We start from the raw sequence: 26,075 nt of genomic DNA, 5'->3' as shown, positions 1-26,075 counted from the left end.
CATTGAGGAAAGATGGAGTCTGGTAGCATTGTGAATGGTGGACTGTGGCAGCTTGCTCAGTACTGACAGCAATGGCCAGCATTGTATCAGTTCTCTCAATACCGAGTCTCAGTACTGGCACAATACCAATGCACTGGGTCATCCTTGCTGAAGAGGTTGGAGGCATCTTAATAGTGGCTGGGAGGTGGAGATACATCTGAGGCCCACTCCAGGTCTGAAAGGGGATAGCGGGAACAATCCTGGTGTCCCCTGGCTTCTTATTGTAGTATTGAGGCTGGAGTGGTGGGTTGTTCTGGCACTGAGCTCACCTCAGATGGAGGTGCAGGTGAGTGCTGCAGGTGGTGTCAATTCCCAGGAGTCCACAGAGGTGTAGGAGCAATGGTCTGGAGATGCTGCAGGGTCCTCTCCCAGCGCATCCTGTGACACAGTGGAGGGCTTCTCCAGGAGTTTCAGGGTTCTCAGGCAGTCAGTGGGCTTGAGAGACCTGAAGGTGAGAATTGCCGGCCTAGCAGAGCTCATGTGGTGCCTATACTTCTGTTTTGGTGCAGCAAACATGGACATCTATTTTGGTCTTTTCATGGCCTTCCTGTCCATACGGGCATTCAGTGAGTGACATCATTGTGGCTCTGGTGAGGGTACATCATCACAGACATGGGGGGGATAGGTACTTCTACCTTTTGAGGAGCCAACCATCTGGAGAACTTGCTTCCAGAAGACAGCCTTAAGTTGGTAGGCCTGTTGTTTGCAGGTCTGCTTGGTGAAGGCCTGGCATATAGCACAGGTATCCACCATGTGTCTTTCTTTTTCTCTCACTTTCTCTTTCTTTCTTTCTTTTAAGAAAAAGTGAAAAGATGGAGCAAGGATTGTCGAGGATAAGGATGGTTTGGAATTAGGGAGAAAAAGGGGACACAGTAGAATTAAAAATACCTAGACAGATGAGAAGAGCAAAAGGGAAGTGATTTAGAATCTAATGCACGGTCCTCAAATTACGGTTTGTGGGCCAGATCCGGCCCGCTATGCCCATTTATCCAGCCCACCTCAGAGGTTTTGGACTCGCCTTGCCTCCCCATGCCCGCACCCGCCACCACCTCGCCGTGCCCTCACTGGCCCATGCCTGCCGCCACCACCTTTCAACTCGTCCCCTGTTGAAAAAGTTTGAGGGCCCCTGGTCTAATGTGATGGCAGTTGAAAAGGAACTGTGGGAATGGGCAGTAACCCCTCCCTGTGCTTCCTGGGAACAGGAAGAGAGAGGCTTCTGCCCAAAATGAATGCTAAGCTACAGAAGCTTTTCCTGATTCTAGGCTTTGCACAGGCACAAAACCCTATCTGTGTGATGTGCAGAGACCATGAAGAAGAAAGAGCTTTTCCAGTGGTAGGACCACAGTTGCAGAACATCCTCCCCAGAGATATTTGCCTGGTATTTGCATTATAATCTGTTAAGAACCACGTGAAGATCTTTTATTTTTCCCTGGCCTTTTACTACTACTGTCTAGTTTTTACAAGTGTTATTGTATTTTAAGATCATTATACCATTGCTGGGTTTTACTGTAGTTTTATTCTGTTTTAAAACTCTACTTCTTAAAACTTTTACATCTACATGAAACTGCTGAGAGAGGTCATCCGAATGTTTGGGCTGCAGAGTCACCAGTACACTGATGATACCATGCTCTACCTATCTTTTACTTCCAATCCAGGTGAGGCAGTGGCTGTCCTTAACCAGTGTCTGACTGGAGTGAAGGGCTGGATGAGGGCCAATAAATTGAGACTTAATCCAGATAAGATGGAGGTCTTGTTGGTAGGTGATTCAGCTCTCAAGGAAGTGATCTCTGCCCTGTTATGGATGTGGCTGCACTCCCCCTAAGGCATAGGGTGCGTAGTTTGGGAGTGCTCCTCAACCCAGAGTTATCCTTGGAGCTCCAGGCAAGGAGTGCTTTCCTTTAGCTGTGCCTGATCCACCAAGTACACCTTTACTTGGATGAGCAGAGCCTAGCAATGGTGAACCATGCTCTGGTAACGTCCTGATTGGAGTATTATAACACACTGTATGTGGGGCTGCCCTTAAAGACGATTTGAATACTTCAATTGGTTCAGAATAGAGCAGCCAAGTTGCTAACTGGGACTGGCAGATATACACACATAATGCTGGTCCTGTACCATCTGCAATAGAGCCAGGATAGAACCTTGTAGTATCCCATAGGACAAAGCCTGGAAGACAGAGAAGCAGTCTGTTGTGATAGCTAATGCTGCTGATCCATAATATAGGAATAGGAATTGCTTGCCACTCCTATCCTTCTTGGGAGGTCCAGAGGTTTTGATGGTTATGGTGTCAATAGCTGATAAGAGCTCTAGAAGAATGGGCATCTTCATTATGTTCTCTGCCTTGCCACTATCCAATTTCTTCTCCACAGCCATTATAATTGCTTTGTGTAGAATTAGTTTGTGTTCTCAAAACCATACATTCTGTCCTTGGTTCTACAAAAGATCAGCTCTAAATTAGCATGTCTTCACGCCCTCTCCAGATACTGGAAACAATCAGGTGTTTGATAGACAAAGAACTGGTGAAGAAACCTCCTTTCCTGCATGAAAGCCACTCACCTTGAATACTTGATCTAGAGTTAGATACCGGTTGGCTTCAGGGTGAATAGTCCAGAAAGAGATTTTACCATTGGTAGATGTCTCCCGAACAAACATGTCATGAAGGGAAAGATTGTGCCGTATTGAGTTCTGGATGGGAAAGGAGAAACCTTTGTTGTTTTCATTTTCATTTACAGAACACTGGAAAACCTGAAAACCTCACAAAGACCTTGGTTTTCACTTTTAAATTTCTTATTTCACAGCTGAATGCACTACGCAAGAAAAAATTATTTGTACAAATAACAACTGCATATTGAGGAGAAGGCTTATTTAGATTCCATTTTACTGATACACTCTTTTCTATTTGTATGGCATAACATGTTAAATAACACTGAGAAGCATTTAATCATACAACTTATTCATCTACACTTTGAAAGATTTTTCTCTGCTAGCTGTGTAAGGTAACTCTCCATTCCTTAACATTTAAGGCCTAGTTCAGACATACATTCATGTAATTGAAGAAAACTGATGGACAGCTGAATCACACTCGTGAATCCATTGAAAATTATTGTACTTGAAGTGACATCTTACTAGCCGAAGAGTTTTATCACTAGTGATTGTTGTATGATGACTTATTCAAGTGAAACAGTCACTGATTGCAAGCAGAAAATGATGGCATACTTGCCAACCTGCTTGCAATCTTTCCAAAAACTGACATAGCTGGGGGTACATTGAGACTGGAAAGTCTCAGCTGTTTTTGACCATTTTAATGTAATACTTATCAAACATTTTCCATGCTGTCTATGTGGCTCCCATCCAGTCTGACAGAGCCAATTCACTATATGTACCAATCAATGATAAAGTACTACCTACAGTAAAGTGTTGTCACTTTGAACTCAATGCTCTTCAAACTGAGGTAGTTCACACATTCTATTAGGAACCTTAAAAGCTGAATGATCAAATGAAACACATTTATGTATGTACTAACTCTGGCACTAACAAAATATATGGAGCTACTCCTGCCATAATCTAAGACAATTACACATATCACAGTAGTATGTAAACTGTTGCCTTCAGGAATTTGTGGTAGGAAACACAATAAACTCACAGTGCAGCAAGGGATCCATTAATGGGCAAGCCTAGATGAGCATATTAAGAAGACCTGGCTTTTCAAGAATGTTCTGTTCTTGCAGAAATTAACAGTGCAATGAGCAAAGGAGAATAGAGATTATTTATAAGAAGCTGGACAGCCATCTGAGTGGGATGGCATAACTTGGTGTCCTGCAACAGCAGGGGGTTGGACCATCATGGCCCCTTCCAACTCTACTATTCTATGATTCTGTGATTTTTCATATTTTAATAAAATGCAAGAATGATGTAGTTTTGCTGGAATAAGGAAAAAGCACAGAGTTGGATATGGCTATAAATCATAATTTATGAAAATTTTAACTTTCTTAAGCATAAACAATAAAAAATACCACAGGCTTCTAGAACTTGTGGCAGAAAGGATATGCTTCAAATGGATAAGCAATATGTGCTGAATCTTAGAAATCAGTGGGGTGGGATACCACAGCAAAACTGATCATCTTTTTTCAGGAAAAGAAACCCTGAGAAATTATTCAAAATCAAAACACTGCAGTTATGCAGTATACGATAAATTACAGTGGTACCATGGATCATGAACTTAATCCATTCCAGGACTCTGGTCGTGACCCAAACTGGTTGTGAGCCAACTTAGATTTCCCCATAAAGTTCAATGTAAATAAGGTTAATCCGTTCTGTAACCATTTTTTAAATCAGAAAAATGTGAAGCAAAGTGACGACAACAAAGATCGCGTCCATCTCCCCCCTCCCCACCCCAAGCACAAGCGCGGCCATCTCCCCGCACCCCCAGCATGACTGAGATCACGCCTGTCATCCCTGCAGGCGCCTGTCATCCCAGCACGCGCCCATCATCCCAGGGGGGAGAGATGGGTGTGATCGTGGGCACACAGGGGGAGGAAGAGACGGGCGCAAATGGAGCGCTGGGGGAAGGAGAGATGAGCGCAATCTTGGCTATCTCCCGCCCACCCCCAGCATGATTTGACCATCTCCCCACTCAGGGGTGGGGTGGGGAGATGGCTGCGATCTTGGTCGTCACCCAAAGCGGTGTTTGCGACCCAAGTCAAAATTTTTCAGACATTTTTGTTCATGACCCAATTTATTCGTGAACCAAGGTGTTTGTGAGTCGAGGTACCACTGTATATAAAATGCCCAGTTTGCATAATTAATATAGGTTACAAAATTCCATTTTTCTTGGCACAGTATTTTAATTATTTTAATGCAGAGTACACAGTCTTGATCGTATTTGGCTCTGAAAGGGGTAACTATTTGCTTATTTCCCCATGCAAGCATTATAGACCAAGCTAGTATTTACCTTCCAGCCTGGCTTAGCTACGTGTTTGAAATAAGGGAAATGATCCTCAATCCAGGAGTAGATGTCTTTCAGCATCATGCGCTTCTTCTCAGTGCTGTTGATAGCAAACTGGATCATAGCCATATAGGAGTAGGGGGGACGTTCAGAGAAGGATTCCTGCAATGAGGTAGTAGAGGATAAAGGTGCAGAATCTTGTTCAACCTGGCAAGTAGGAAAGAGGGGAAGGCAATGTGAACCCTTTTGGAAATCAATAGAAGGCCAAACAGTGAACCTCTAAGTCGGACTTGTAAAATACTTAAAGTACTAATTTAGTAGAAATGTAAAAATGAAGATTTTTGGAAAAAGTCAGGCTGGTTAACTGTAGTTGTGAAAACACAGACTTAAAGTGGCATAGTGAACAGACAGTTGGGTTCCAGTCAGGTTTAAATTTCTATTCAGCCAGGAAACTCAGTGCGTGACTCTAGGCCAATTGCTATGTAGTTGGTGAACTTAATGAACTGTGCTTGGCTGAAAAAAGAGATAGGCTATATATCTTAGGGTTTGATAGATGAAGAATGGGATTAAAAATAATAAATAATAAAGTAAATTGAGAGAGGTATTACTACCATTCTATACGACTCTGGTGCCCCCGCAACTGGAGTATTGTGTTCTCTTTTGGGTCCCTCATTACAGGAAGGATATAGCCAGGTTAGAGTCAGTGCAGCATAGGGCCACAAGGTTGCTGGATGGTTTGCAGGGGAAGCAGTATAAGGCGAGACTGAGGGAACTGGGTCTTTTCAGCCTGGAGGAGACTCAGAGGGGATCTGTTGGTGACACACAGGTATATGAGGGGGTGTCAGACGGAGGTGGGTAGAGACCTGTTCTCCCCTGCAGAGGAGGGCAGGACATGCTCCAGCGGAGCAAAGCTCAGGGAACCAAGGTTCCATTTAGATGCCAGGAAGCACTTCCTGAAAGTTAGGACCCCGAGGGTATGGAATGGGCTTCCACGGGAGGTCGTTGAGGCCTCATCAGTGAAGATGTTCAAAGATAGACTAGACATGCACATGGTGGACATGTCATGAGCAGAGCCGGCTGGAGCTGGGGGTCAGACTAGATGGTCCAGGAGACCCCTTCTGACTCGCTCTGTTTCTGTTTCTAAAAAAGTATCTGAAAGATTATAATTGATTATTTACAACACTGTCATATAAATATAAATGTATTTAAATTATGTTTGGTAGTTTGAGTACTGTTTTTAAATCTGCCTACCATATACTGCAGGGGAAGACAAGGGTGCCTGTATTTTCACATCGTGGGGACTAGGAACAATTAGCCCTCATCCCTGCCTTTTAGGTAAAAGCATAGTGCAATTAAGAATTAAAGCAACTTTCTATATAAGGATATATCATGATATATTTGACCACATTCAATTGGCAAGCACCACAATCTGAAGTCGGATTACCTGCAGATTGTCAATTCTGCCATTTGTGAAGTGTCTTATGCAAGCAGGATTACCAGTTGGTAATACAGAAATCTCCCTGAGCATTTTGATTCTTTTTTAAAAATAAATTTTATTGTTTTCACTATAATCTAAATTTAAAAACAATGATTATTTAAGACATAGGATATACTGGGTTAACCCCTTCCTCATTTTAACAGTCAATAGTCATATTCAAATCTACGCATAGTCCCGTTTCTCTAGCTGATAACAGAATGAATTCCAGGTTTGGTAGAGATATACATCCTCCTCCTCCTTCAGAGACAAGATTGATCTGTCCCGCCATGTAATCCAAAATCCTTTCTGAGCTCAACTCTTCAATGTATGGCTCTTCACTCCTCCCGTAGTGAGCAAATAAAATCCTTGCCATAGTAATTACATATAGGATCAAATATATGGTCTGTTTATCAATATCATTAAAAATATTATCTAATAAAAAAAGAAAAAGAAAAGCCTTAAGATTTAAATTTGTGTTTACATTTCCAACGTCTAATTGACAAGTTTAAAAACATTTCTACTAAACTTAACAATAAGAACTATCTATAGGTCATTTACTTCTAGCTATCTATCTAACTATAAAACCTTTGTATAAGTTTTCTTTATATGAGATTACTAAGGTTACCTTGATATTTCTTTCTCACAACTTTTACCGTTTCTATAGTTCAATGTTATGTCCAACATTTTGTGCCTGTACTATTATAATTTCCTTAATTCATTCATCTTTCATTTTATACCTCAAAAAAAGTTATACAATCCTTTAATCATTTTTTCATTCAGTTTTAAAATCATTTAATCAAATGTTACTAATTCCTTTATAAGATCATATATTCTATAGACTTCACATATCTCAATCATATTTGAACTTTATGCCACCAAGAAATGTCATTACCCTTATCACCTATAAACATGCCATCCCATTTATAAAATCCCGCGCTGCAAGAAAGACTTCCGCCCACCTCCAGCAGCACGCCGCATGGGCAAGCGAATGCAGGCAGACATCGACGGCAGCCAGCTCCAGCAGCCAGCGCAGGCGCACGCGGCGCTGGAGAGCGGTGCGTGACGGGGCGGGACTCGGAGGCGCCCTGCGGACACAAAGCAGCGGCCATGGCCGGGGCCGGCGGCCAAAGGGCCGGCGGCCAAAGGGCGGTGGCCAAAGGGGGTCGCCGCCGTTTGGGTGCCGTTCGGGGGACGAGAAGGGGGCTGGGCTGGCCAAGGACTCTTGTTGAAATAGGCTTGCCTACCGCTGATGACCAGGGCTGTGGACACGATAGCTCCCAAGCGTCCTCTCCCACCGGGCAGAGTCCGCTCTTCCCCTTGATATACACCTGAATTGCGGGCGATGAAGCAGGTTGGGAGACAACTAGAGCGTAGGTGGAGGAAATCACGGGATGAATCTGACCGAACACATTTGAGAGCCCACTATCGGGTCTATGCTGTGGCGGTGAAGGCAGCGAAAAAGAAGTTTTTTTCCGCTTCCATTGCCTCCTCACAATGCCGTCCGGCAGAGCTTTTTCGAGTGGTACAAGGCCTGGTTTGCCCGGGTCCTAAGGAAGATCCGATGCCACCCTCAAAGGCCCGCTGTGACGACTTTGCCAGGCATTTCAGGGAGAAAATCGCTCAGATTCGTCATGAGCTGGACTCCACTAATGAATCAGAGGTCTCTGAGGAGACACCAACGCTGCCGTCTGGTCCAAAATTATTGGAGGAATTTCAATTACTGCGGCCCGATGATATGGACAAGGTGCTTGGACGAGTACGTCCCGCCACTTGCCTATTGGATCCTTGCCCGTCTTGGTTAATAAATAACTCCAAGCATGGGATTGGGACCTGGATCTTGGAAGTGGTTAACGCTTCTCTGAGGGAGGGTCGAGTGCCTGCCCCTTTAAAGGAGGCGGTAGTCCGACTGGTCCTGAAGAAGGCGTCACTGGATCCAGAGATGGCCACTAATTATAGACCAGTGGCCAACATCCCGTTTCTGGGCAAGGTGTTGGAGCGAGTGGTGGCGGGACAACTCCAAGCACTCTTGGATGAAACTGATTATCTGGATCCTTTTCAGTCCGGTTTCAGACCCGGGTACAGTACTGAATCTGCCTTGGTCGCCCTGTACGATGACCTGTGCAGGGAGAAGGACAGGGGGAGTGCATCCCTGTTGGTTCTCCTGGACCTCTTGGCGGCTTTCGATACCATCAACCATGGTATCCTTCTGGATAGGCTAGCGGGATTGGGGGCTGGAGGCACTGCTTTGCAGTGGTTCCGCTCCTATCTCAACGGTCGATTCCAGAAGGTGGTGCTGGGGGACCATGTCTCTACATCATGGCAGCTATGCCATGGAGTACCACAGGGCTCCAGGTGAGGCAGTGGCTGTGCTGAACCGGTGCTTGGCCGAGGTAATGGAATGGATGAGGGCCAATAAACTGAAACTCAACCCAGACAAGACAGAGGTCCTGTTGGTTGGCGGATCGGGCTTCGGAGAGGGTGGATTTGACCTGGTCCTGAATGGTGCAACACTCCCTCTTAGGGATAAGGTCCACAGCTTAGGAGTACTCCTCGACCCGGAGCTTTCTTTGGAAGCTCAGGTGACAGCGGTGGCGAGGAGCACCTGCCTTCAGCTTCGGCTGATTAATCAGCTGCGCCCCTACCTGGAGTACGACTGCCTGGCGACGGTGACACACGTGCTGGTGACTTCCCGCCTAGACTTCTGTAACGTGCTTTACATGGGGCTTCCCCTGAAGACGGTCCGAACACTTCAATTGGTGCAAAATAGAGCTGCCAGGTTGCTGATGGGGACGGGGCGTTATGTTCACATGACTCCAGTCCTCCGTCAGCTTCACTGGCTTCCCATTGAAGCCCGGGCCCAATTCAAGGTGTTGATTATGACCTATAAAGCCCTAAACGGCTTGGGTCCTGGCTACCTGAACGAGCGCTTACGTCCGTATATGCCTGACCGCCCTTTGAGATCTGCGGGAGAGTCCCTTCTCCAGGAACCCTCCATGAAAGAAATTAGGAGAGTAAGTACTCGGAGGAGGGCTTTCTCTGTGGTGGCACCCAACCTATGGAATTCACTCCCCAAAGAGGTCCGCCTGGCACCGTCGTTACTGGTTTTTCGGCGCCAGGTAAAGACCTTTTTATTTAAACATCATTTTAATTGTTAAAACATATGATCTGGCCAGGGCAACTTCTTTTTCCTTCTCTTTTCTCCTCCTATATTATTTATTTACTTATTTTATACTGATAATTTTAATTTTATATTATTATGTTTGTAACTCAGTGTATTTTTTGTATTTTTGTATTTAATGGTAATTTATTATGTTCTATTGTATTTCAATGTATTTTATTGTGTTGTAAGCCACCCCGAGGCTTTGGCAAGGGGCGGCATAGAAATGTTATAGTAATAATAATAATAATAATAATAATAATAATAATAATAATAATAATAATATATAATTCCTTTAAAATTATCCATTCTCCCACAGAAATTTATAACTTCTAACATAGTTTAGGTTAACTCTATAGACCAGGTCAGATTGTTTATCAGCCTTTTCCTTTTCCAAAACAGGACCATCTGTTAGCATAGTGTTTATTAAGCCACTCAGGTTTTCATTTCTTGCTTCTAGTGTGTTCTGAAATCTCTCCAATATGGCAACTGAATCCCATAATAACTTATTTATTTGTGTTAATTGTTGTTTCTCTTGAGCCATCTTTTCAATTTTCTCTTCAAAAACTTCAGCCTTCTTTTTCACAACTTGTATCTTTTGTTCATTTTGTTTTAATACCAGAACCTGCAAATTGATTCATTATCTTCGAGACATAGCTATCCAATTTGTCCAATTCATCCTTTTGTTCCAAAACAAATTCTTGTATAGTATTTTGCATAGACTCTTGAGATGCTTGAATAGATGTTAAAGATGCTTGTATTGCCAAGAGTGTTGTTTGTAAGTTTTGAGAGGCAGATGTAGATGCCCAAGATGAATCCATGTTAAAAGTAAAAGGTTTAATTAAAATAGCAACAAAAAATTAGGAAAAGAGAAAAATAAGGTTTTTTTTTTTTTTTGGCAAACAATGTATCTGTTAAAGAATAAAATGACCACAGGATGGCAGCCAACAAGTTATTTGTTCAACCATGCAGAAACTGGAGGAATCCACCATGTCTTCAAAATGGAGATTAGAAAAATAAGAGAGCTTCTTCTACCAGTTAATATAAAATAAGTTCAAATTTAATTCTTCGCTCTTGGGGAGAGTATGCTCGGGCTTCTAATCCCTGCCCTGACAGGGCTTGGATGCCCCCGCCCCCGGGCTTCCTGTAGAACGCATTTCGACGTGGAGCATGGAGCCCCGTTCTCCACAGCTGTCTTGCTGCTATGTCAGCCGGAAGTTCTGAACATTTTGATTCTTCACTACCATAAGAGAGGAGACAGATGTTTTTCCATCCCTTTTTGCTGCAGTTATTCTGTCTACCTCTCTCACACACATACTGTACTTCCCCGTAAATAAGACCAGGTCTTATATTAAGTTTTGCTTCAAAAGATGCATTAGGACTTATTTTCAGGTGACATCTTATTTTTTCTTACAAAAGCCATAAGATTCTTGCCCCAAGAGTCCTCCACAATTCCTTTCTTGTATTCGATGGAATAGCTCTTTCTTTTTGCACCCATCTTGCATTTTGCATCCATGCATTAAGTACGTCCGTTACAACACACAACGTATTGATGTTATCCGTGCATTGTGTCTATACTCTGGTCATTTGGCAATAAGTCTTGCGTTCATCTGATTGCATAGGTGTTTACCTCTCGTCCAAAGTGCCTGCTTTGGTATTTACAAATACTTAATTATTAGCATTTAAGTATTAATGCAAATAATATTATTTATTTATATTCAATTATATATTAACATTATTATTTTATAATTCAATATGTTTATTGTGCATTGCAATGGATGTACTACCATGTTTTCCTGTCCATCTAGCTGATGATCTTAACTGGGGCTTATTTTTGGGGTAGGGCTTATATTACAAGCATCCTGAAAAATCGTGCTAGGGCTTATTTTCCAGTTAGGTATTATTTTTGGGAAACACAGTAGAAGCTTGCTTCTTAAAGTAGGTAAAAGATTATAACTGACCAAAACATTAAGGAGCCTCATTTCTTTTGAGGCAGCCACAAATTTAAAAGTACAAGAGAAGTCTCTAGATTCCAACCTGGAACACACTTACTTTAAAGTGGAACCCTGTACACACATACCTTGGCTTGGTTTGAACATGCACCTTGCCTTTAATTACCTTAATTATTTTTTGCTTGGGAGTCTGGTTCTCCTTCTCTGTTTTCACACTGCAGGGGCTCAGTCCATTGGAGCTCATCTTGCCCAACCACTGGATGTTAGTTAGACTGTTGTCCAGGCCACAGCTTGGTGTCTCTCCACTGCCTAGATGAGTCAGTCGGTAAGTCAGACAAAATTTTTATTGTATTTAGCCATAGGCCTTTACAAAATTTACCGAAAACATTCTAGAATATTAGGCAATTAGGGAAATTCATTAGTATCAGATGTTAAAACTGATAAAATAGTTATTAAAGTAAAATGAAAACTAATTTAATTACAGGTAATTTGCTACGCCCCTCAATGCTGCCTTTGATCTAATACTCATAGCTGCGAAAGCAAACAGAGACACTCTATAGCAGTAGTTCTCAACCACTGGTCTGTGGACTAGCACTGGTCTTCAGGAGATTCCCTTAAAAAAAAAATCTTAATTTTCTTAACATACACAAATACATAAAGGAAATATAAAACAGAACAAACTAATGTGAACAGAACAAGCTAAAATGAACAAAGTGAGCAAAATTGCCAAGGGAAATTTAAACAAATTGGTCTATACATTCAATCCCCCAGGACTATCTATTTTCCTATCTTTCGACGCTCTATGAGAGTTTAACAGAAAAGAAGCCATTGATCTGTACAAGAGATCTTCTGATTGCCTCAAGTCCTCTACTGCTTTTCTTTTCCTTTTCCAAACTCCCCTCCCATTAGAAATGCTGATAAATTTCCATTTATCATTAAATTCTTCCAATGGTCTTCTGTTTACATAGTTACTTTGCTATCACAGCATATTTTGCTAGTCTATTTCTTCATTAATCAATGATTTCCATTTAAAAGCAATTGTGATTCTTGCTGCTGTTGTCATATACTTAAATATCTCTGACATATTTTTAAAGGCTCCCTGGCACAATATTCAAAGCACATTCTTGGGAATCATAGAAAACTTATTTTTAATTTTTTTCTGCATTTCTGCATGTATCAGTTTCCATTTTTTCGTTATTTCACAAGTCCACCACATATGATAGAAAGTTCCATCCATCCTGTCACATTTCCAGCATTTTCCATTGTAATTCTTATCTATTTTTTCAATATCCTTTAGAGTAATTTACCAACAATAAAACATCTTATACCAATTTTCTATTAATGCTTGACTAACAGTGACCATGTCTGTGATATTTGATATTTCTTCACCAAAATTCTGCTTCCAAATTGTCATACCTTTCTTATCTTGATGGCATTCAGTATCATAGTGTAAAAACAGTTTGTAGATTTTTTCTGGTAGATGATCATTATGTTGTACAATCAGCTTTTCAAAATCTGTCAGATCTCTTAAAAATAGCTTCTCCTTGATATATTTGCCCTTTCAATCTTGAAATCAGTTGATCATAAAGGAGCCACTGTATGTTTTTCCTTTCGTCTTTCAGTTTTTGCCAAGATTTAACTAGTCCTGATTGATCAATAGCATCTCGATAAGTTATACAATCATTATTTCCTCTTAAATGTTTTCCATATGCTTCAACTGGGGACATCAAAGGGGAGATTAGAGAACTATTCTTTTTTCCTCATGGAATACCAATTTTTTATTAAACTCTCTCTTAACACACTGTTATTTGAAATGAAAGCCTTCTTAACTGACATCTTAACCCACAGAAGATTATGTATCTGTGTTCAAGATCAGTTTAAGTGGTACATTCATTTTTATGATTGAAATTCTTCCCAACCATGATGCTTTTAATTTAGGCAATTTTTGTAAGTGTTTTTGGATCTTCATCCAGGTTATTTGATAATTGTCTTGAAAAAGTGCACCATTATGTCCTGTGATATTTATCCCTAAGTATTTGACTGGGTTTGAAGTTATTACACATCCTGATTTTTTTATATGCTCCTCTTCCTGCTTTGTTATGAATTTTAATATAATTTTTGTTTTTTTCTTATTGATCTTATATTCTGAAGAAAGTCCAAATCTTTCAACTTGCTCCATTATATACTGTATAGATTGATCCGGATCCAAAATAGTAAAAACTATATCATCTGCTTAACATTTCATTTTATATTCTCCTCCTCCTATTATAAAGATTGTAATGTTTGCATCCTGTCTTACCTTCTTTGCTAAAATTTCCAATACAATGATAAATAAAAGAGGCAATAGAGGACATCCTTGACATGTTCTTGTCTCCCTTTGAAAGCTATCAGTTAATACACCATTGTTCAAAATCTTAACATGTTGTCTAGTATAAATTGCCTGCATCCAGTTCTGAAAGCTTGAGCCACAATCTAAATATTGTAGAGTTTTCATTAAAAAAGACCCAGCCACATTATCAAAGGCTTTCTCTGCATCTAAAACTATAAATGGAGCTTTCTTCCTCTTCTTCTTGACTCTTTCAGTTGCATCAATCACAAAATGTATGTTATCTTTCATGTTCTTTTTAGGGACAAATCCAATCTGATCTGTGTGAATCTGTTTTTCTATACATTTTATTAATCTTTCTGCCATTGTTGAAGTAAAAAGTTTACAATAAACATTTAATAATGAAATTTATTTATTTATTTATTTAGGGAACTTCTATGCCGCCCCATTCGCCGAAGCCTTGGGGCGGCTCACAAATTGCTGGATAAGAGTGTGGTAACACAGGACCACTGTCTTCTTTATGTATCAATATTACATGAGCTTCCTGCTATGTTAGTGGTAATGACAATAAATCAAACCAAATCTGGGACTAAGGAATCTAGGTATGTGGGTGGGTGGCTGCCTGCCTCAGCTTCAACCAATCTGGAGGCCTTAAAATCCTGGGATCCCTTAGATAATTTGCCACCATACCCGAGGGAGGATGAAAGTGCCTTGGGAACCACTTTTTCATTCCCTGAATTCCCTAAGGAGGTTCAGAGCTTGATGGATGGAAATTCTGCCTTACACGACAAACTTAGCTATGGCTCACAGGGGGAATGCTCAACAATTGGTCCTAAGGTGTGAGGGCAGCAGAATCTTACTATGGCTCCTTTTAGGCAGGTACCCCTGGCAAATGGAGGATTCGGGTTTGTGGAGTCGACTCTGAGTGCAGCAGAGCTGAGACTTTTTTAAGGAAAGAATTGCCTAAGCTTGCTGAGGACCTAATTGATTTGCGGAAACAGGTAGACCAGCTGCTGGAATCGGATGATTATTCTTGGAGGGAATTACAATCTATTTTTGGAATTTTGTTTTCTGGTGAGGAATTGAGACTGATCTGATGAACCACTAGAGCGGTGTGAATCAGAGAGAACCCTGCAAGAGAGGGGGATGCCCTGAATCAGGTTCCAGAAGGGGATCCCAGGTGGGATGCTAATGATGATGGGGAGTTTGAGTTGATTAGTAGATATTGTCAGTACATGATTAAGGGAATTAAAGAAGCAGTATCTCAGTCTCTGAATGTGCGTAAAGTTCTCTCCCTAGAGCAAAAGAAAGATGAAACTCCATCTGAGAGGCTGGTGAGACTGAACGGGCAGATGCAGAAATATGGGCATCTGAATTCAGAAAATTCCCATCTGACTTTGCTAAAGAATCAGTTGTGGGGAAGGCGTGGGAAGACATTAGGCAGAAGCTGCAGAAATTAGATGGATGGGAGGTAAGGATGCTGGAAGATTTGTTGAGAGAGGCACAGAAAGCAAGGAGGGAGGATGAGAAGGAAGAAAAGGAGGTCAAAATGATGGCACAAGTCATCAGGACAACCAAGGGACCCGTGGGTCTGAGTTAGGGTGCAGTTTGGGGAAAGGTGACCTTCCCCCCTAGGAGGGCAGCTCTGGGGAGCCTAGGCAAAAGAAAAGGCAGGAGAGCTGTGGATGTTTGAGTTTAGGAAAGAAGGTTGATGGTACCTATAGTCTGTTGCTGTATTTTCTGCAAATCCACAGAATTGGGGAAAATATTCTAAAGGTGAAGGATACCCTGTAGAGCAAAGAAAAGATTAAAAGACTTCAATTTATACTGGGGTTTGCTATTGGCCTAAAAGGAGAAGGGGGGCAGGTAATTAGGAAAAAAACAAAAACATAAGACACCATGTTCATCTTTGGAATCATGGTAATTATATTTTTAAAAGGAGGAGAGGCTAATTGGTTCCTGCAACATGCTTCACACATGTTCAATGAGCATGGGGAGCATGTTATTTTAATATATGGACAACCTATAACAGTTAAGGATTTTTCCTTCATACCTGCTCTTATACAAAACCCCACCCAATAGTAGCAGAATTACAGAACATGATGGATCAAAATAGATTATTTGTTAGGCCTCCAGGGATGATGAACACTACAACAAGGAGGAAAATACAAATGACAAGGATTACCCCAGGACTTTGTTTCTGCTGTTGGTCTTTAGGGCAGTGGAATAAGAAATGGAAGGCCTGGGGTAGGTTGTTAGAATACAGCTTGAAAAGAAAGTTTTGGCTTTGGGGTGGTGGGGGTATAACGGGACTTAAGGAGACCCCACTCGCGCTTGGAACGTCATTCATTGATCTGTATCCACAGTACATACCAGAGAGAAGGATGAAGGCTATCTATTCTGGTATGGGAGGACTATGTGGAAGGTGGATAAAGGATCCAAATCTGTGGTTTTTGATTGGTGGGCAACAAATTATCATCCTAGTCAGGGTCAATGTGCAGGTCTGGGATACTTTACCTTCCCAGTACAGGTAGGACAAGGAAAGGCAGGTTGCTTACCTGTAACTGTCATTTTTTGAGTGGTCATCTGTGCATTCACACATATGGGCTTGCCGTGGAGTGCAAGACCTCGATCGGAGTAAACTTCCAAAGCTCGGGGTCATGGAGTGGGTGGGAGGGCGGGAGTCTGCCCCACTCCCTGTGCAGGTAGCATAAAGGGAGGGGCTGCCACCCAGTCCCTCAGTTGCCTGAAGACTGCATTATCCCGGGTGGGCGAGGAATCCGAAGAATGAGGCCCACACAGGGCAGCAAGATGACAACACCCAGCAGGGCAGAGGGTGGGTTTTGTGAATGACAGATGACCACTCAAAGAATGACAGGTACAGATAAGCAACCTGCCTTTCTTCTTAGTGATTTCTGTGCAATCACGCTTATGGGCGACTAGCAAGCTTACCATCCCAGAGGAGAGGGCTGTTGTCACCGGAGAATCGAGGAGAGAACCGCCCTTCCGAATGCACAGTCCCATCTGGCGCGGACATCCAGCTGGTAGTGGCAGACAAAGGTCGAAGGTGTGGATCACGTCACGGCCTTGTAGATCTCTTGGAGCAAGATACCAGCTAGCAGCACAGTGGATGTGGCACACATGGAGTGGGTGCGTGGGTGGTCCGGTAGAGGAATCTTGACCACCTCATAGGTAAGGGAGATGGTTGGAGACCCATTCAGAAAGTCTTTGACAGGAGATGGGCTCCCCTGCTCTAGGGCCCTCATAACATATGGTGCTCAGAGCGGCATAATGATTCAGTCTGGGCCCTATAGAAGGCGAGGGCCCTTCTGACATCAAGGAGGTGGAGCACAGCCTTGATGGGGGTGGACGGATTGGGAAAGAAGGCATGGAGGACAATATCCTGATTGACGTGGAAGGGGGACATTACCTTGGAAGTGAAACGCGGGTCAGGGTGAAGGACGACCTTGTCCCTGTGGAATGTGGTAAAGGGAGTGTCGATCTGCAGGGCGGCTAGTTTGCTGGCACAGTGGGCAGAGGTGATGGCCACTAGGTAAGCAGTCTTCCAGGAGAGGAGGCAGAGATCTGATGTGGCCATGGGTTCAAAGAGTCTCCTTGTGAGGGATTGTAAAACCACTGAGAGGCTCCAGGAGGCAAGACCGGGGGGGGGGGGGGAATGTTTCGGAGGCCCCTGAGGAGGCGGTGTGCCAGAGAGTGGGCAAACATGCAGGACCCTTGGATAGGAGGGTGGAAGTGGGAGATGGCTGCCAGGTGGACCATTATAGAAGAGGGAGAGAGGCCTGCAGTGAAATGGGTCTGTAGGTAGGCCAGGATATGCTCAATGGAGGTAAAGGAGGGTTTGAAGCTGTGGCAGAGGCCGCAAAGGCTCTCCAGTTCACTAAGTAAGAGTGGTAAGTGGAGGGTTTCAGGGTGGCCTGTAGAATGGCAGCAACTGCAGGTGTGAGAGACCCGTAAGGCTCGGTCGAGGTATGATCCTCCAGGCTGTCAGACAGAGGGTCCTGATGTCTGGGTGCAGGACCCTGCCCTGGTCTTGTGACAGCAGGTTGGGGAGAGAGGGGAAGTGGGAGAACTTGATCCCAGACAGGCAAAGAAGGAGAGGAAGCCAGGGCTGCCTCAGCCACCGGGGGTGACGAGGATGCAGCTGGCCCTGTCATTTTGGAGTTTGGCCACCACTCTGGTGATCAGGGAAGGGCCCCCTCCCATCTGAGGAGAAAGGCATTCCCCAGGGACTCCCTGCTCTATCCTGCTCTGGAGCACAACCAGTTGCATTAGGAGTTTGTGGGGGTGACAAAGAGGTCCACCTCAGGATACCCCCATTCTTCGCACAGTGCTCAAAAGACGGAGGCTTCAAGATCCCACTTGTGTGGGAGGGAGAGTGAGCAATTCAGGGAGTCTGCCAGGGTGTTGAGGTGACCTGTGACATGGAGAGCTGTGATGATGATGATGACTCTCTGGATGCACCAGTGCCAGATGGCAGTCGCCAGGGTTGCAAGATGGGTGGAATGTGTTCCCCCTTGTTTGTTCAGGTAGTACATAGAATCATAGAATAGAAGAGTTGGAAGGGGCCATGAAGGCCATCCCCATGATGGTGGTGCCTGTGACTACCTGAACGTGGTGCCCTGTCAGGGTGTCTTGGAAGGACATGAGGGCCTTCTGGACTGCCAACATCTCCAGCATGTTGATGTGGAGATGGGCTTTGTCTGGGTCCCAGTGGCCCTGTGAGCGCATGTCTGTGCAATGAGTGCCCCAGCCTGTGTTGGACGTGTCTGTTGTGATGGTCACAAATGGGTGGGGAGAGAGGAAGGGCATGCCTGTGATTAGGTTGGCAATGGTGCTCCACCAGCAGAGGGACTCCCTGACTGCCATGCGTGGGGCCAGGAGGGTCTTGTGAGGGTCTTTGTCCCACGCAAAGGCTTTCATGACCCAGAGGTGGAGAGGCCTCATGTGGAGTCTTGTGAGGTGCAACACCAATACCATGGTGGCCATGAGGCCCAGCAGCTTCTCAATGGTGAGGGCAGTGGAGAGTGTTGTGGCCCTGACAGATGTGGCCAGTGAGGCAAGGGTCTCTGCCCTTAGCTAAGGCAGGAAGGCTTTGGCGAGGGTGGAGTCCAGGCAAGCTCCTATGAAGAAACTGTGTACGGGAGAGAACAGATTTGTCATGGTTGATGAAGAGCCCCAGGTCCTGTAAGAGGTGCCATGTAGCATGTAGGCCGCACAGGAGGTCCTCCCTGGAGGGGGCTGCAAGGAGCCAGTCATCCGGGTAGGGGAAAATCTGGACGTCCTGGAGCCTAAGGTGGGCACAAACAACTGCCACACATTTAGTGAAAACACGGGAAGCCGTGGCCAGGCCGAAGGGGAAGACAGAGAACTGGAAGGCCTCCTGGTCAATTTGGGAACACAGGAAGTGCCTGTGGTCTGGGTGGATGGAGATATGGAAATAGGCATCTTTCAGGTCGATGAAAGCAAACCAGTCTCCTTGGTTAAGGAGGGGAAGGATGCCCTGGAGCATGACCATTCTGAATTTCTTGGGGGTGATGAACTTGTTGACACCCCCCCCCGAGATCCAGGATAGGCCTGAGGGTCCCATCCCACTTAGGCTCGGTGAAGTACCAGGAGTAGAAGCCCCTATGGGCTGATGGGGGGACACACTCTATTGCCCCTTTGTCCCAAAGGGTCTGGACTGCTGCCCGGAGGGTGGGTGATGATGGGGTGGTCTTGACAAGACCAAGGGGCAGCAGAGCATCAAATTCTATCTTGTCTCCCCTGTGTATGATGGATAGGACCCAGCAGTGAGAGGTAATGGCCTCCCAGGCTGGGAGATGTTGTGTTAGATGGTCTGTGAAACAGGGGGCAGGGGTGTCTGGACGAGGGTGTCAACGCCTGTGCCTGGTATCCTGGTGCTTAGGCAGGAGCCTCTGGTGGGGTTGCGAGTCCCACCTCGTTGGCTGGTGGTGCTCTAGGGTGCATGGAGAGGTGAAGGAAGGGGTGGCGTCCCAGAGGTGGTCTGAGAGCTGGTCCATCATGGCACCCATTTTCTCCCACAGGAAGAGCTGGTACCTGGCCATGGTGGCCTCATAATTGGAGACCTTAAAACTGAGGACAGAAACCACAAAGATCTTTTTTGCCATAGTATCTAGGCAGTGCCCTTCCTTTTCCACTGGGGTGGACTGGTCCCTCTGGGGTGTTCCCTGCATAGACTCCATTATGACAGAGTTGGGCTTGGGGTGCTGGAGAAGCAGAGGGATGGCCTTGATGCTCACCCTGTAGGTCAACTCAGCCCTGCGTGAGGTGGCCAAGGGCCCTGTAGGGGCTTTCCAGGACTGCTGTGCAGAGCAGTGCAGGCAGAGCGGGGATGGACACTGGCATCCCCTGAGGCCAGGGTGTCATAGGAAGGGTCGGCCTCAGGCTCAGGAGAGTGGGATGTTTGGAAGGCAAGCTCCTCAGCCATTTGGAGGACAAGGTCAGGAAAGCCGCCTCCCCAGCAGGACCAAAGGAGACGTCCTCGTCGAGGGTCTGTCCATCCGGAGAGTGAATGGAGGCCAAGGGGAGGGAGAACATGCCGAGTCCAGAGATCGGCTCTGACCTGAGTCCCTTGAGGACAAATGCTAGTAGCAATGATTCCTGCTTTGATGATCTGGATGTGTAGCAGGTGAGCGTTTGTCGTGCCCACAAACGCCCCCCCCACCCCGGCCACCTGACTCTGACATAGTTTTTGTCCAGCCTGCAGAAATTGCTGAGCAGACCATGGGACAGCCTGTTGCCATAGAGAATGCCCAGCTGAGAAGACTTCGGCGTTTGAACCAATTAGAAGAAAGTCAAAGACGGAGGGAGAGGAGTTTATCTAGCCCTCGTGTGGAGGGGTGTTCCCATCGGGTGAAGAGTGCATCATAAATATGAGATAGGTCAGAAAGGAGGGGGCAACTGTGTTGCTTAGAACTACCATTAATGGCTCCTTTACTATTCATCGCCTGTGCATCTTTGAAGTTGTTTAGAATAAAAGGCTTTAAACTTTTATTGCCTGTATCAGTGTGAGTAATTTGGAAGAGTGCTCTGGTCTCACGACAGCGTTCGCAGTGAGCTGTGGCGGGGTTGCGGGAATGGCAGCACTGGGGAACAGGCCCAGTGTAAACCGCATCAGTCAGTGCAGAGTCCTCACTGGGCCAGTGACATCGATGGGTGAGAAGTCAGTCCCTGGGGCTGGCAGCGCGGCTTGGTTCCCTGCGAGGGGATGCACTGGGGTGGCAGGGCACGATGGCTGAAGCAGCGCAGGGGCCTTGGCCATGGGCTCCCTGTTTCCAGAGCAGCTCCTTGGGGCATCACATGATCCTAGCCTGTTCCCATTGGCTATTGAGGTCTTATGTGTGCACTCTGAGCTCGGGCAGGGAGGTTGGAGAGCAGCGGCAGTGTTGGCGACATTTGTAGGGAGCAGAGTCATTGTTGGAGGAGGAGGAGGAGGTAGGGCTCTGGGCAGGGCATTCGCAGTGCAGCCTGCGTCGGGAGGCCAGCATTCTCAGGCAGGCATGAGGAGCACGGGCCTCTGAAGAGTGGGAGTCAAAATCAGCCGGGCAGGGCCTCCTCGTGTGTGGGGTCAGTGGAGGGGACAAGCTGGAGCATGAGGAGGCCAGGGAGTACGATGACAATTGTCCCCCCAACTCTGAAGGACGGGGCGTGGTGCATCAGGTGGCTCCTGGGTAAGACAGCATTGTCTGCAGGCTCCAGCAGTGGCAGATGGTCCCTCGCAGGGGTGGAGGCCCAGAAAGCTGCCTCTGTGGCCAGCAAGATGGCGGGGCCGTGTGCTGGAGGTGCTTCAGGCACAGACATTGGGATCCTGGCTACAAAGGCAGTATGCGCATCTGGAGAATCCAAGACTGGGACTGAGCGGGTCACATTCAGTGAGGCTCCGGAGTCCAGTGTTTGTAGGTGATCTCGGGTGGCCTCTGGTGCCAGGGGGAGGGGGGCAGGATCCTTTGTGGCATGGGCCTTTTTCTTTCTCATGGAAACAGCCGTGTGGAAGGGACCCTCACCCAGGGAGGCAGGTCTCTTCCTAGACTTGTGAGGCTTGGGGTGCCCTCAGCAGGGGGGTTGTCAGCCTCAGAGCGATTGACCATAGTAAGGATCCTCTGCCATAGAGCCTGTCAGAGGTGGCAAGTTTGCTGCTGGTGAGTTTGCCTTTTAAAAGCCTGGCAGTGGGGGCATGTCTCAACATGTGCCCCTTGCCAAGGCAGAGGAGGCACTTGGAGTGCCCATTGGTGGCAGGCATCTGCACAGGTAGAGCAGTGGCGGACAGCTGAGTCAGCCATGTGGCTCTAATGCAAGCACATGTGGCAGAGAAGCAGGGAAAGATCGAGATTTTCTGCAGGGGAGAATGAGGCAGCAATCTTCCCTCTGAGCGGCAGAGGAGGGAGAGTAAGATTTTTATTACTTTTTATTTATTCATTTATTAGAGAGAGGAGAGAGAAAGTGAAAAAAAGAAGATGGCGATCCAGGTAAGTGCAGCGAGCAGAAGGTCCGATCTGAGGCAACTTGAAGCACTGTCGAAATGGAACTGAGGGACTGGGTGGGACTGGGACCCCCCCCCCCATTGCTACCTACACAGGGGACAGGTGGGGCTCCCATCCACTCCATGGCACCGAGCTTTGGAAGGTTATTCCAAATGAGGCTTTGGGCTCTGCAGCAAGCCCATATGTGTGATTGCACAGAGACCATAAAGAAGAAAACCGAGGAAGCACTGACACATAGTGAAGAGGGGAGGACAGTTAGGGCCCAATTGCAGCCATGAGGTGACGACTGTAGACAAACAGTTGTCTGAAAGAAGTGAAGGGGGATGTGCAGTGTTGGGGGCCATTACTGGAGCCTTAACCTTGGGATTATTGCACAAGAAAATAGAAGATCAATATTAGGTATGTAGATTGGAGAAATTGATAAATGCAACTACAGTGTTGATAAGGGAATTACAAGGAGAGATTCTGATTGAGCAGGCGCTTGCTGTCTATTGCAATAAACTAAGAAATCACCTCACTCTGTTGGTAGTCTTGGTTATTTAAGTTGAGAAGAAGTATTTTTGCAGCTTTTTTGCCTAACAGTAATAATCCCTCTTCTTTGATTTCATTCATTACTTGTTGAAGTGGTAATATTTTTTTTCCTCTAAGCACTTGTAATACATAGCAGTAAATCCATCAGGACCAGGTACTTTATCTTTTTCAATCATTATCTCCAATGGATTATGATCAATAAATACCTTCAGTAGGATAGGACTGCTATGTACTAGGACTATGTATTAGGACTGCCTCTAAATTCATAATTAAGTTTTTAGATATCCAGCACATACCAATCCTTAAATATGTCTGAGGTCTGTTAGAAAAAAAGGTATAATCTCTAGCTCCAGAATTTTTAAATCTCTAACTGCAACATTTCTATATAATTAAAAACATTTTTAGGTAATTTACCACCTCCTGCTTTTTTAGACTTATCCTTTTTTGAGTCTATAACTCAGTTCATATCACCAATAATCAAAATGAGAACTTCTTGAATGTCCAATAACAATTGAAATAATTTTTCATAATTTTTTTCTTTTGCATAATTTTGGAGTATAAATGACTGCCAATGTATTAATTTTCCCATTCAAAAATGTAATCTTCAAAACAATAAATCTTCTTTCTTAGTCTTTAAATTCTTCTACTACATTTAATCCTTGGTTATTAATATAAACGGTGACTCCTTTTTATGTGAATCTGCTGGTATTGCATAACGTTTGCCCAGATGCTTACAGTTCAGAATATGGACTATAAGATATAATAGATAAATATGTATTCAATAAACTCATAAAAACTCTTCATATGAGTTTTATGAATACATATTATATCTGCCCTCTGCTTTCTTAAAAAATTAAATACCTTAGTTCGCTTAGAGTTTATCCCATTAATGCTGAGAGATAAAATCTTCATTTTGCCTCTATTATTCAATTATTCAAAAGCTCAAATGGTTATCTTTTCAATAAATCAGCAGCATATAATTCAGCTTCTGCTTCTGAGTTAATACTTCTCTCCTCTCCTCCTCTTCCACACATTCGACTTCCTCTCCTCCTCTTCCACATTCCTTCAACAGTGTAAATAAACTCACAATTTAACAAAATTCCTAAGCAAAAAATTAAGAAGGGGGAAGAAGCCAAAAGAAGTTTAAAAAATAAGAGGGAGGGAGGGAGAAGCAAAATAATAGAAGCAAGAAACAAAAATAAGTAAAATCAAATGATCAGGCTTCTATACTATTATTAGTAACATTCTAGCTCCATGAAAGTGTTTGTTGAAATTAGTTTTTTAAGAGGCATTATTCAAAGATGACTTCCATATCAGGGGACTACAGCTTTTATTTATTTCAAGTCCAAGAGATGCCACTAACGGTGTTCAAGTCAATCTGTGCCTGAGTAGATAACTTTGCTAAAGAGAGACACTGTTCAAACATTGCTTTCATAGCAGGGGGCTTTAGTTGCCATTTTTCTCCAAGTCCAACAGATGACGCTGATGGTCTCCAACTCATTTTGTTACTGCCTCAGGGCTTTACTCTCACCGCAGAGCCAGAAGCAACAGAGATCAAAGATCAGGAAAATCACAGAAATCACAACCTCCCATCCCAGCTCCAATCAAAGCCATAGGGAGTTATCATTATTCCTTGCAACAAGTCATATATGGATCAGTTCAAAAACATCAACAGAAAGTTGCTCAACTCAAGCAGCCAGCAACTCCTCAGAAAATGACAATGGAGACAAAGAGATGCCATCTCCTCCAATATGCCCGAGCCTCAGTTAAGGTCAGTTTGCAACTTCCATAATTAATTTATTAAATGATATCAAACAGTTTACGAATTAAGGTCTTATTACAGTCCAAATGAGGTGTTGAGAAACTATCTGTCCTTTCCAAATACGTAAACAGAAATGCCTTAACAATAGACCTCAAATCTGAGCTGTCCAGAAAGCTCAGTTGTCCTTCCTCTCAATTAAAAAGCCACAAAATGAGCACAAATATACTCCCAGCTAGTATTCTCATGCCAAGGTCAGTTTTTACCATCCATATGTCTCAGTTCTTAGTTCTAAAATAAAACATTGAACAGTTTTGCAAGTAAGACATTAATCATCCGATTGTCTGTTCCAGAGTCCCTTCAAACTATGCAAACAAAAAAATGCCTTAAAAGTCTAAATTTCAGCAAGCTAAATATTATAATTCCCTAGACAAGAAAATATAATAACGTAAAAAGAAGCAATACAAAATAAAATGGTGAAAAGAAAAAGGAAGAAAAGGAAAAGAAAACAAAGGAGAAAGTATATGTGGGGAAGGCCAACTCTGATACTTTTCCAGTTTACCTTATCCAGTCATCTTGTTGTTATCAGAGCTATAGCCGAAAAGTCTTCATGCATACCTGTCAATTAATTAGAGATAAAAGTCTCTCAAAAGACATAGAAACACAGAAACAGAGCGAGTCCGATGGGTCCTCCCAGGCCATCTAGTCTGACCCCTGGTTCCAGCCAGCTCCACTCATGACATGCCTACCATGTGCATGTCCAGCCTATCCTTAAACGTCCTTACCATTGGGGCTTCAACCACCTTAGAATGGATTGAGAGCACCCACTATCCCACAAGGAGTGCAAGGCTCTTGTCAAGGAAAGTTTGCAATGCAATTCAGAGTACTTCCTAAGTCTATTTCCCCTAAACTAGATGTTATTTTTACTCCTAGATAATCCCACTTAGGAGGTCCGTGGAGCACTGCTTTCCAGGGCAGTGGAGAAGAGTTCCAGAGGAGAAGCCAGTTTTGCTGCTACACATGTGAGCACTGTATAGAAGGGATAGTTTTGACCTCTACAGGTAGCTCCAACATTGAGGGATCTTCCGAAGGGAAGGTTGCAAACAAGGAACACAGTTCCTACGTCTCACAGGGAAAAATGTTTTCTGTAGAGATGCCATATGGCTTGCGATACTTCTGAAGTTTCCTGGTTAGCAAAGTACTCATGGTATACTAAATAAAAATTGGCTTTCCGTGAGATAACAGCGGTCTCAGGAAATTAGAAAGGGCAGGTTCATCATCCGTTGGGTTTTCTCCAAGCATCACTTTAAATCGTATTTTCATGGTGGTTGGAAGAGCCGCCGTCTAACCTTGGTTGAGTTTGCCTG

The 26,075-nt window shown here is 44.4% G+C and overlaps 1 protein-coding gene across 1 annotated transcript in view; it reads right to left on the bottom strand.

Moving 5' to 3' along the window:
* Positions 1 to 309: 309 nt before the first annotated feature.
* Positions 310 to 26,075, bottom strand: part of FOXM1 (forkhead box M1) — a 46,794-nt gene continuing 21,028 nt past the window's right edge. The window contains exons 2-5 of the mRNA XM_044418241.1: positions 11,737 to 11,879; positions 4,991 to 5,191; positions 2,596 to 2,609; positions 310 to 484 (exon numbers count right to left, since the gene is read on the bottom strand). Of these exons, the coding sequence (XP_044274176.1) occupies positions 310 to 484; positions 2,596 to 2,609; positions 4,991 to 5,191; positions 11,737 to 11,879 (533 nt within the window). The remainder of the gene's footprint in view (positions 485 to 2,595; positions 2,610 to 4,990; positions 5,192 to 11,736; positions 11,880 to 26,075) is intronic.

Source organism: Varanus komodoensis, unplaced genomic scaffold (genome assembly GCF_004798865.1).
Source record: "Varanus komodoensis strain SLA01 unplaced genomic scaffold, ASM479886v1 scaffold9, whole genome shotgun sequence".
Taxonomy (NCBI): domain Eukaryota; kingdom Metazoa; phylum Chordata; class Lepidosauria; order Squamata; family Varanidae; genus Varanus; species Varanus komodoensis.
Note: the sequence above shows the minus strand (reverse complement) of the source record. Positions and strands in the feature narration are given on the sequence as shown.